The 12,077-nt window shown below is 46.3% G+C and overlaps 1 protein-coding gene across 3 annotated transcripts; it reads right to left on the bottom strand.

The window, feature by feature from the left end:
• Positions 1-759: 759 nt before the first annotated feature.
• Positions 760-11,772, bottom strand: Mtfr1l (mitochondrial fission regulator 1 like). 3 transcript variants are annotated; one of them, XM_005004286.4, is made up of 7 exons: positions 11,652-11,772; positions 8,708-8,839; positions 8,130-8,234; positions 5,648-5,757; positions 5,258-5,469; positions 3,700-3,985; positions 760-1,754 (listed from the first exon to the last, which is right to left on the bottom strand). In XM_005004286.4, the coding sequence occupies exons 2-7, from the start codon at positions 8,720-8,722 to the stop codon at positions 1,649-1,651; spliced, it is 834 nt and encodes a 277-aa protein (XP_005004343.1). In that variant the 5' UTR covers positions 8,723-8,839; positions 11,652-11,772; the 3' UTR covers positions 760-1,648. The 3 variants fall into 3 exon arrangements, with proteins under 3 accessions (XP_005004343.1, XP_003471164.2, XP_005004342.1); XM_003471116.5 differs by having other exon boundaries at positions 3,700-4,021; positions 11,652-11,771; XM_005004285.4 differs by lacking the exon at positions 11,652-11,772 and adding an exon at positions 11,481-11,645 and having other exon boundaries at positions 3,700-4,021.
• Positions 11,773-12,077: the final 305 nt, after the last annotated feature.

Genomic DNA, 12,077 nt, shown 5'->3' with positions numbered 1-12,077 from the left:
GTCCTTGCTTCTTTTCATCTCTGGCTGAAATCTTACCCACTTGCCTAAGCTTGCAATCATGATTTTTCATGCCCTTTTGGGAGATAAGGCAAATTCCCCAAGCCAGGTGTGTGGAGAGGAGACAGGGAGAATGGTAATAACCTCATTTATTTTTTGTCCTTTTATTTTGTGGTAACTGTACAGCATTTTAAACATATACTTTAATTAAATATCTCTCCCTTAAAGTTCCTGAACAGTAAAACAATCAGGATGTGACTGGTAATTTTTCCTTCACAAGGTGGAAGAGAACTTATTTCCCCTTTCTGGGAGAAAAAAATCCCCTTTGTAAAACATGTTGATGTTTGTTAACGCTGGCTCTGGTGGTAATTAGAACATTACCAATTTTATTTTTAAAAAGCAACTTTTTAATAATATTTGCCATGGGTTCTAACCTGCACAGGAGTCTATCTGGCCTGTCTTCTATCCAAGGCATCATCCAATAGGTGCAGTTTCTCACATTGCAGGAATAGTGCCCTTGGCTTAAACAACCTCTCAGGTAGCAAACCTGCAAGTTATAAATAAGATGGAACTGCTTTTAAGAGTTTAGGGCTAAATCACTTCAGAAATGCCTGGGAAGTGTTTTCTTATTAAATGGCAGGACGTTATGAAGAAAGAGAAGCCAGAAGCCTGTTTAAGAAAGCTTATATACCTTAAATTAACAGGAATCCTCTATTCCTAAGGGATTCAGGGTGAGCACAACTCAGAAATGGACAAAGAAAATTACTCCAAATCCTTCATTTAATGCCAAGTAGTGTTTCAACCAAAACACACAGTATACATACCACAGAAACAGGGGCCCTGAGGGCATCTGAGTCATGCATGATGCAGTAGGTGCAAACCTTGGCCCAACCCAAAAGAGAAGTCAGTCCAGGGCCTGGAAGAAGGATGGTATGTTTTTCCCCTCCTTGTTTTTCTTTCCTACTGGACTTAAAAGTCCTGGAAGAAAAAGTTTTAATCAGTGGAACTGAGGAGGCGCCAAGGCCTTGGAGGGTAGATTTGGTTGTACAGTATTATAAAATATGCTTCAGAAAAAAACCACCTAGGCCTCTCAGTAGCAGCCCAAGTATTGGCTGGTCTAGTGGCCCAACCTCTCCAAGTAGACAGGGAAGGGTGATTACTGGGCACTGGTGTAGGTTTATGATGGAGCAGCATAAGATCTTCCTGCCTTGTGAACATGAATATGAACACAGCCCCTTTCCTAAAGCCCTGCAGTGTTACAAGGAAGCTGCTGAGAGTAACAGCTGGGCACAAAGTGTCTAGTGAGACAAGTTATGGGACCTAATGCAGTGAAGTCATTCATTCATTTAGGACCTATTTTTAACACAGAGGCAGGAGAATACAAGAAACATCTATCTTACCCCATAAACTAAGCAATCCTATACATTTACCTGTAACAAATGTCTCAGCTCAAACCACAGGCCTTAGCTTCTGCTCAGGTTTGAAGTATGGGAAGCACACAATCCAGCTCTTTTTTTTTTTCCCAAGCCCTAGCTTGTTAACAAGACTGTTGTAAAAGATTTCTAACTGAGAGGCAGAAATGCCTGCGGTGAGGAAGGCAGCTATTGAAGAAATTCCAGGAGTGTAAGACTGAGTGCAGGGTGCAATGCTATCAGTTTCCTTTTCTACTGATGTCTTCTTCCTTCAGAGCAAACTTCCTTCTTAAGACCTCAGAGATGAGCACAGCAGGATCTTCTTCCTTCATTAAACTTCGGGTCCTGGAGACAAAACAATAACTTGAATTGAGGAAGTACTTGCTCACACTCTGTGTCTGTGCACACACTCTTGCTTAATCTCCAGAGCAGTTTTTTTGAGACAGGTGTTAGGACAGTGTAGACCCTCTTACTGATAGATAATTGAAGCACAGAAAGATACGCAGTTTGCCCAGAGTCACTAGTCACTCACCAAGTAAATTAAGGTGAATCCAGACTTTCAAACCAAGATAGCTGGTTCCAGATCTCCTATCCAGAGTGTTTTACTACATCCTCCAATGGCTATGAAGTGTGGGCAAAGTAAAGGACTATCAACTTAGTTGGTCTCTAATGGCTAAGCTTGTTTCTACTTTCTGTGTCTATCTTTTCTTAGTAACAGTTTCTTGTAGGGTCTGCAGGGGAAGAGGCTAATGACTCTTGGCCATTCTGACCCTTATTCTAGGGAAATGGTACGCTGAAGATTCTCTACTACTGTCTACAGACTTTTTAAATAGAAGACCCAGAATCAGCAAAATATTCATATAGTAAACTATTGGGAACAAAATCAACTCCAAATTGGGGTAGAACAAATCACCTGATTTATCATATAAGTGGGTCCCAGGTTCATAGAAAATAATCGAAATTTTGAACCTACATACATCCTCACTATTTTGTGGTTGTTAGGCCAGTGGTAAATCTTACAACTTTCCATGATAAGACAGTCTGCTGTGCCATGCATGCCATAGGTTGGTTCTCTGTAACTGCTTTTTAGGCAATAAATGAGGGCTATGATTGATTATTAAACCTTGAAAGTAAAATCAAGGAATTGCCCCAGTGTATGAACATTTCTAAACTTTGCTCACTGGTCTAGTTACCATTTTTAGTCATTGTTCCAACTCCTCTATTATAAGGGAGAAAAGATCTCCCAGTACAAGTGGGAGGGAGGAGGGGCTTGGCAATAAGGGCCTTGGATACACAGTTTGGTTCAAGAGGCAAATAAGAGATGTCTGAGTTAATCTATAAAACATTGTTGCCGGAAGAAATACACTCAAGGCAGAGCAAAAGAAGCAGCAGTAGCTGAATTTGGGATTGCAAGGTCAGTAAGACTAACCTAGCTTGGGCCAGAGAAAGTATGCATGATTTACTTAAAGGACAACTGTGAGGAAGCAGGAAGTTGCTTGCCTTTGTCTTGCTTTCAAAGGATAGGAGGACCAAGAAGACAAAAAGGAATCACTGTACAATGTAATCTTCCCTTTAACTGGACCTTCATCAACTCTAGAGAGATCTTACCTCCAAGCCCTCAGAACAACTTTCCCTGCGTTAACAAATACATAGCTGCACCACTTAGATGCTGGCCATCAAAGCCTGGATCTCAGACTAAAATGCCCAGGGATCTGTATTTAAACAGGCTTCTCTGTGAGCCCCAAGAAAGCTGCTCAGACTACACTTGGAGAAACACTGCACGAGCTTTCCTACTAGATGAGTTTCTTGCTTCAGTTGCAGGCCTCCCCAAATTCCTTCACACTTTAATGTAAATGATTAAAGTTCTACTTTTTGGGGATTCTGCTTAAGATATATTCTTAACAAATCTGAGCTAATTCTGATGGGCAGCCAGGTTAGGGAACTAATGCATTTCAAAAGAGATGTCCTCAAATCTTTGAATTTGTAGGGTTTTACATTATGGACCACTTTATGAGATTCTCCTTCCACCAAAACCACCTAGAAACATAAGCTGGAATAGATGAGCCTTCTTGTAAAATTCCTACTAGTCTAACTTTTTGACTTGGGTGACTTAACCTAATAAATGTAAATGTAAAGTGTTGCTCAAACTGGGGGCGTAGGCTCCAGCAGGCACACAGCTGGCAAGCTCTGTGGACAAAGTAACATGGCTACTCATAGAATTTACTATCTAAGTTTGTTAGCTCATTGGCCATGGTGACTTAAATCACCAGAGCTCCTTGGCAGTACTTACAGATCTTGGCTCTGTTTTATCCGGTGAAAGTCTTTCAGGATGCCCATCATGTCTGCAAAGCTGCTGGCCTTGGACAGAGATATGCAGTCATCCTCTTCTGACGAGCTGCAGGTACCTTTGTGTTCTGGTTTACAACATTCAGGGCTGGCAGAACAAAGCAGGGGGACTGATGGAAGCTCAGGGACCTCTACCTCAGTCTCCTCGGTGATGTCACTAATGACAAAGGAAGTTGTAGAGTGGAATGAGGATCCAAAACAAGGTAAGGGAGAAGAGACATTTGAACTTCCTGGAGATAAGAAATCTGGCGTTAATGAAGTCGAAGCTGAAAGAGAAAACAACAGGCATGGATGGACGTGTATACACGTCTACAGTATAGCAGTGATACCTTCTCCCTACAAGCACTGCCTACAGAACATACTCATTTCCTGGCCTGACAACACATTCTGGGGAGGCCCAGATGTGTCTGTAGCCAATGTGGTCCCTCTTTTATCTGTCCCAGTCAGGGGCTCATGAAGATGGAGAAGCATTGGGCTTTTCCAGTGTTTTAGGAAGGCCAAAGAAACCATCCCATAAAGCCTTTGGCTCCCAAAAGCTCTATTTCACAGTGGACTATGGAGTTACACCCCTGTTTTAAACAAGCAACAGTGATACAGGCAAGTCCTGCATTTGTCCTTTTCTCTGAGTTAGCATTTTTAACTCTTTGAATCTTGCCGTCTATGATCTAGAAATGTGAGCAAAACTAAAATTCTGAGATTCTCCTAATTCCCCAAGTTTTCATGGAATTTCTACAATTTCTAAGAAACATTCTGAGTTTACACGAACTACTTCTGTTTGTCTCTTGGATGGCAAAAAAAAAAAAGTAGCCAAGAAACAGAAAAGGAAATTTAAGTGCAATTAACCTCCATGTTAGAAAATTAAGAACACATTGATTTCAGAGAGAACACTAACATATTTATGCTCCACCAACTGATATGGCTTGGGAGCTATGACTTTGAGGTGTTGAGCACGATAAGAGATCCATCTGTTAGTTGCCTCTCTTCAAAGCAGGTTCTCAGCCATTTCTAATGATTCTCTCTTAATCTAAGCAGAAAGTTGGAGGACAGAGGTGATCTCCAAAAGAAATAACAAGGAAAGGAAAGTAAGTGCTTGAAAAGGACATGTCTTGTGGTGGTAGTGGTGAAAATGCCTATATTGAAAAATAAACGTATTGTAGACTCATGGAGTATGTAATCTTACAGACACTGCTGTGCCATGCATGCCATAAACTCAACCATCACTGCTTTTTAGGCAGTAAATGAGGGCCAAGATTGATTATTAAGCCTTGAAAGTAAAAATCAAAGAACTGTACTGATTTTTGTGACTAAGGCAAGGAATCTAAGTGAAGATTTGTTCTTGACCAAACCATTCAGCCCAAAATAAAACATTTGGAAGACTACTACAGGTTAGCTGGGTCGTAGAACAACCTGAGCCCTGGACCCAAGTTTTTCTGCCTCATGGATCACCATTTCCCTTATCTCTATCCTGTTCAAAAGCCAAGGGTAAAAGGACAGCTTCCTACCTGCATCAGCTGCCACTATCTTGGCAATCTGGCTGCGCAAGTGGCTCAGCTCATCCTGCAGCTCAGTGGTACGGCTTAGGGCTGGTAAGGCTGGCTTCTTTAGGGCCAAAAGCCTCTCCTCAGGTCCACGCAGGTTGGGCACCGAGGCATTGCGTTGCATGACAATCAGAGGGCTGGGCTTCCAGGTATGCTTCAGGGGGCGTGTATCGCTCCTGAAAACCAGAGAAAGACAAGTATGTCCATCACAGACAGCAAGCCACTGCCCACTCCACCCCACCTCACACCGCTCATTCTGATCACCTCCAGCCTGTCACAAGCACCTTACTTGCTGCCTGCCACTTTGGGAAGAAGTTCTCTACCCCCTAGTAAACTGGCTACTGCCTTAGCTACCTGACCCGGGCGTATGTTTCCTCTTCATCTGCAGCAATCCAGGCAATGTCAGCCAGAGTAGGGACTGGGGGCACATCTCTCAAACACAGATCAGAGATGTTGGGCAGGGTCTGTGGGGAAGGAAAATTTCATATTCACTGAGGGTCTTCTGGAGCTGGTCTGTTAACCTGTTCAGAGAGACACTACTGTCTAAAACCATTTGCCCTTTAGTTATGAGGACAGAGGTCAACAACTTGTTATGTCAGCAAGAAAATTCTCCTAACTCTTACATCTTTATAGTTAACTGGGTTTCTTTGTTTTTTGGTGTTGGGGCTTGAGACCTACAACTTACTGAAATCTACATTGTTACAGCACTGTTGTTTTAAGAAAACCTAGTAATCTGAATATTTAGATTTTTAAATTTTTATTTATGTTTGAGACAGGATCTCGCTACATAATTCAGACTGGGCTGGCCTCACTATATAGTCCAGGCTAGCCTTGAAATCACAGTGATCCGACTGCCTCAGCCTCCCAAATGCTGGGATTACAGCATGTGTCATCACATCTAGCTTAAATATTTAAACAACAAGAAATTATTAATTATACAAAAGTGATGATAGTGGGATTTCTTAAAATAGCTTCTCAACTCAAAGAACAACCACCAAGGAACAGAACAACTGAGTCAATGATACCATATGAAATTAGAGGAGGAGGGGCTGGGGATTTAGCTCAGCGGCATAAGCGCCTGCCTTGCAAGCACGTGGTTATGAGTTTGATCCCGGTACCAATAAAAAATAAATAAACTAGAGGAGGAGTTGATCATATGCTATTAGTTAAACAAAGTACAAAAACATGTATCTAGAAAAACATATTGCATGAACTGTGTCAAAACTGTAATTACAGGTAATTTATTTTCCACTTTTATTCTCCATAGTTTAATATATGGTAAAATTTAAATGAATCAGTAAGATTTTATTAAATATTTACAACAGAAATCTAGGAATAGTTAATGAAACAATATACCTATACATGAGTTAAATGCAAATCTTTCTGCTACAGATTGGGAGATGGGTCAGGGGTTAAGGATGTGTGGTATCTAGGACTCGCAGGACTTAAATGATAGGCCACAGTCACACAGAGGAGGATTACCACTGACCTAAGAACTCTGCTAAAATGGGCCATTTCAGGGAGCATCCATTTGCTTTCCTGGATTAGCTTTGACTGTTCCACTGCTCTTGTAAATTAAATGAGTTAGCCCAGATAAGTACTTAGCACAGTGCCTGCCACATAGTATGTGACTGATAAATGCCAGCTATATAAACTTGCTTTGAGGAAGCTTTTGTCCTTGATTGTCTATCCAGAAGTATCTGGCCAACAGACTAGACTGGACAGTGTACCAGTCAAATGTGGGAGCAAATTCCATGAAGTCTGTCACACCAAGCTGTATCTTCCTTTGTTTCTGATGCTTCTGAGGCAGCTAGGACCCAAAACTGCCCATTCTCTTTAAGCAATTCTGAATAGCTGGCAATGTGGGTAATGGGACAGCCCCCCACTAAGACAAACCTCCAACCCCATTCCTGTCTCTAATACAACCCACACACTACTTCAAACTCCAGATCTAGTTCCTTAAATATTTGCAGTTAGCCTCATATACACAAACTCAGTTCCTTCACTTCTGTTTCTACCTGGGCCAATGTCTTTTTATAGGTATATTTGTCTCTTGTTTAGGCAGACAAGTATAAGCATTTTATGTCCCAGTTTCTCAAGTTCAACACACCCTAACCATTTAATCTGGAGCTGATGCCTGAATGCAAGTTCCTACAGGGAGGCAGCTGGACAGCTATACAGTTTTCTGTTACATAAGTAGGTCTCACAGACCTGGACCAGGCAGGAATCTCTGCTCCCTGGATGCAGAGGTAAGACTGAAATAGCTCAGTAAAGAAGCAGCCATATTTGGCTAGAAAGAGGAAAGGAGCCTGAGGACTCTAAAAATACTGTCTGAAGTAGCCAAGTCATAGAGGTTAGTGGGAAAAGCAGATTTCAACAAGAGACAGCACTTAGGGTTCATGTGGGGACCTGCTATGTTGCAGGTCCTCAGAGCACAGTTTATCCAGGCGAGGTGGCTCACACCTGTAATCCCAGCACTCGGGAGGTTGAGGCAGGAGGATCGTTGCGAGTACAAGACCTGCCTGGGCTACAAAGTGAGCTCAAGGCCAGCCTGAACTGCATTGCGAGACCCTGTCTCAGAAAAAAACCAAAAAAACACGTTTATTAATTTATGAGCAAACTGGAAGTCTGACTGTTGTGGTCACAGCTTTGTGTGCAACTAGGAAGGGATAGTGGCCAGGATCTATTAGAAGCACTTAGTAAATACTTCTTGAGAAAATGACAAAGTGACTAGGAAAGACCACTGCACTGACAAATGCCAAGAGGTCTGAGGCACAGAAGCAGCACTGTTCTACCCTCCTGGGCCTCTACTTTCTTTGCTTTCCAGCACACTCACCTCAAAGGATGCCCGGGGACATGGCTTCAGGGGTAGATTGGTCCCGATTCTTCTCACTACACTTCGAGCAGATCCATGTGGCTTGTTTTGCCAGATGGGGATAGTCTGGAGCAAAGAGACAGCCACATCTTAAGGGACAATGACTCCGCAACTACTGTTCTTGTGCTTTACTCTTCAGCCAGGAGAATGAATTCCTCACTCCCAGGGACAGGGACCGCTCTACAGATAAATCAAGTCTCAATTATGAGTGAGGGCAGGTTCTCCAGTTGCCAGCCTTCACCTGCTGCTGCTAAGGTCGTTCCTGGAGGCCCTAGTGAAAGTCTAGCAGTTAGCTGCTTGTAGGCACTATCAGCACGTCCCTCTGCACAAAAGGCAGAAACACTGACTTCTGAAATGTCCCTAAGATCACAGTAGGTTCTTCCTGGGACAGGAGGTAGAAGGAGAGCCTTGCTCCAATACCAGGGTTCCAGAGGAATAAAAGAATTAACTGGAACCTCAGGGCCTTGTATAGCACTTCAGCAGGCCCAGTGCTCAATGATCCCCACATTCTTTACCCCAGCCCTGGGATTACCCCTTACCACATTGGCTTCCATTCCTGAAACTTCAGCTGGCTCCTGCACTTGAAGGACAAGGCAGCCTCAGGACACCTTGAGGAGGCCGAAGGTGGGAATTCTTATCAGGCCATCTTGAGGAACAGCAGATTTCCCTTCCTGTGAAACAAGCCCCACAGTGGGGACTCAGTAGCTAACACACAAACCCACAAAACCAGCCTCTGGAGACCTCTGATGGCCCTCAATACTGACTTATCCAGGTTATGTTCTTTCTAGACTTGCTGGGTAAGCTTGGCCAACCTGGGGATACTTCAAGTGTTCTAAGGTTTCCTGAGGCATAACTTCAAAAAAATAAGGCATAACAGTACAGGTCTATAATGCTAGCACCCTAGGAAGCTGAAGCAGGAGGATCACAAGTTACAGCCCATCTTGGACAATTTACTGAGACTCTCTTTCAAAATAAAGAATAAAAAAGGGCTGGAGATGCAGCCTAGTGTGACTACTTGGGTTCCTCCCCAGTATTGCAAAAAAGAGGCAGGGAAGACAGTGGAAACACATGCATGCACACACACATAGAGACAAAGAGAGAGGCAGAACTCTTGGTAGCTACAAAGCTCATGAGAGAGCCAAACTAAAGGTACCATCAAAGCCCTGTGTTCCTTGAAAATGAGACACAAAACCACAGTATTTGCCATCCAGCCTAGCAGTGCTGGGCCCCTACAAGGGGTAAAAATCAACAGCTAGCTCATGCCAATCTGCCTACTAAACCACAAGAGCCAATTTCCCTCCTACCCTCTCTTTCCCCTGGCTTAGCCAACTGGCTTTTGTGACCATAGGCAAGTAACCTTTCTGAATGTTGGTTCCTCCATCTATAAAAAGGAGACAAGAAAAGCTGCCACTCTAGGTTACCTTAAGGGTCAATGAAATGGGGTATTTTAAGGTGTTTAATGAAATTTAAAATATGATGGAGTCACTCCTGACTGCACTCTTTATAGCTATCCTTGCATGGTAAGCAAATGTAATCAGTGAACTCACACATAGCCTTTTCTCTCAAACTCCAACAATACTTTAGTGCCAGGCCTTGTGCTGGGTATTATAGGGGCTATGAAAGGAGCGAGACACTGTCATGCTTTCAAGAAACTCACAGTCCAGCAGAGAGACAGGACCTAGACACTGAGAATAAGGTACCCTAGGCATGTGGCCAAGTTATGTTCAATGGCCCGGTCCCATGGGGAATTCAGAGGGAGCAGGAAGGTAAGAAAACAGCAGGATGAGCACAGTGCAGCACAGTGGATCTGTAAAGGGGCAGAAGACTGCCCCTGCGAAAGCAGGCAAAGGTAGACTGGGCTGTCAACTCAGGGGGGCAAGGAACACTGGTGAAAAGTCCCTGGGGAGCCTGCGACTGGACTGACAGCTCTCTGGAGACCTCTCTTGGAGTGTTCCTCTTCTACCTCAGGAGAAGAGGGGTCATTTTATGAAAAAGGAAAAGGAAGGTGGAGAGAGAAGAGTTTAAGATCCCTCAGCGGTCATACAGTAAAGAAAGCACCAAAAGTCAGGTCCAGATTCTGCAGCCTCTGGCACAGGCTCTATCTTTTCAGTTCTCTGCAGGCCCTTTATCGAAGACCCCTAGTGTGCCAGGCTCTGTGCTGAATGTCAGTGCCTAGGAGTTCACTTAACAGTGCTGTTCCGCCACTCCTCTGCCTCCCCTCCAAAGACTCAGCTGGGCCTAACCCTCTGGGGACTGCCTGACAGTATCTTTCAAAACACCCTGTTAATCATATGGCTCCTGTATTCAAAACTGGCTTGCTAGGGCCAACAAGATAAAATCTGGACTCCTGAGTATGGGCCAAAGGAGTCTCTCCGATGGCCAATCCCATTCTCCCTTCCCACTCTAGAGCAAGCTCCCGGCAAGTGACAAGGCCCATAGTCTGGCTTCACATCCGCACGGCCTCCATCTCCTTTGCCCTCTGCCCTCTTGTCACACTGTCCTCTTACCAGCCCTCAACACACGGCACCTCAAGTTCTTATCTCAATTACCGCCTCTGCGGGAAACACCGGAGCCCCTGTCCACAGGCTCATCCTTCATTTCTCATCAGAGCTCTATTCACGCGCCACCCCGCGACTCTTGGTACCGTCCCCCCTTGGGAGACCGTTCAACACAGAAACTAAGTAACTCGTAACGCCTGGCTGGCCTGGAGGCCGAGACTCCTCCCGCGCACAGCACCGCGCCGGCCGGTCCGCGCTAGAGCATCCGAGGAATTCAGGGAGGAGGAACGAAGACTTAACTTCGCGCCGAACCCCGCCCCACATGTCACCGCGCCAAGTGGGCTCCGGGTCCTGTCGGGGGCTCGGCCCTGCCCCGACCCCTTCTGCGGCGGCAGTTCCACGCATCCACGCGCGGTCTCCCGAGCGATGGAGACGCAAGCTGCTCCGGAGCAGGACCTCGTCTCGCTGCCTTGAGCCAGGCACCTCGCCGAGGCCGCGGTACTCTGCGAAACTTTACGAGCGCACCCGCGGGCAGCGTCCGCGCGGGCCGTGCGTGACAGCCCCCGACAAGGGCCCTGCAGCCTAGCACGGGACAGTGCCCTTAGGCGACCGTCCCCCGCGACGCCGTCCCGAGGCGGGCCAAGGTCGGCCAAGTCCCCGCCGCCTGCCAGCGGCCCTCTGCACCCTCAGGCCCAGGGGTGGACGCGCGGGAGCCCCGGCCGGCGCGGGTCACAGCGAGGAGACGCAAGGCAACCTGTCACGGAGCGCGGCCGCCGCGAGAAACGTCTAGTGTATCTCGGTCCCGCTAACACACCTCGACTCAGTTTCCCCCGGCCAAACGAGGACGACAACAGCGGGGTCCCTCAAGAACTTGCACGGGGACAGGAGCCGCGGGCTCCGCACAGCGCTGCGCAACGAGCTCCGCGTGCTGCCGGGCGCGCAACGCGCGCTCCCGCCTAACGGAAGGCCCTCGGACCTTGCTCACCTCAGACTCCGACTCCCGGACTCCCTCACCTCACGGCCCCTCCTACCACAGCGGGAGGCCCGGCCTCTGCTGCCCTCACTTCCGCTGACCCGCCCCCTCCCCGGAAGCGATTTTCTGCAGCTGCGCACCGAGCGCCCTCCGAAGGCGGACGCGGCTGAGGGGCGGGACGGAAAGACACGCCCTCCCTCGATGCCACGCCCCCATGCCAGTCTGGGTGCTGGGAAAAGAGGGCTGAAAGTGCCTGGAGATCCCTGAGACCAGATTCGTCGTGTCACGCCGCTGTCCACGCTTCCTGGTTGCTGTAGCTGAAGCTGAAGTTTGTATTGCTGCTCAGCCATAACATAGAGGTGCTGTCCTCACCCCTATGCAAATATGTACTGACCATTTTCCGAATCTGGCGTTTATGTCGCCTGCCTGTCTTCCTGG

This window comes from Cavia porcellus, unplaced genomic scaffold, assembly GCF_034190915.1.
Source record: "Cavia porcellus strain 051 isolate PalLab524CR breed Dunkin Hartley unplaced genomic scaffold, mCavPor4.1 scaffold_25, whole genome shotgun sequence".
Lineage (NCBI taxonomy): Eukaryota > Metazoa > Chordata > Mammalia > Rodentia > Caviidae > Cavia > Cavia porcellus.
This window is presented reverse-complemented; position numbering and strand designations above follow the sequence as displayed.

Excerpts from the sequence above, each read along its gene's own strand:
- Mtfr1l (XM_003471116.5), bottom strand. Across the intron at positions 5,470-5,647 it reads GAAACATACGCCCGGGTCAG|GAGCGATACACGCCCCCTGA; the intron begins GTAGCTAAGGCA and ends TCTGGTTTTCAG. Across the intron at positions 4,022-5,257 it reads GATAGTGGCAGCTGATGCAG|CTTCGACTTCATTAACGCCA; the intron begins GTAGGAAGCTGT and ends TTTCTCTTTCAG.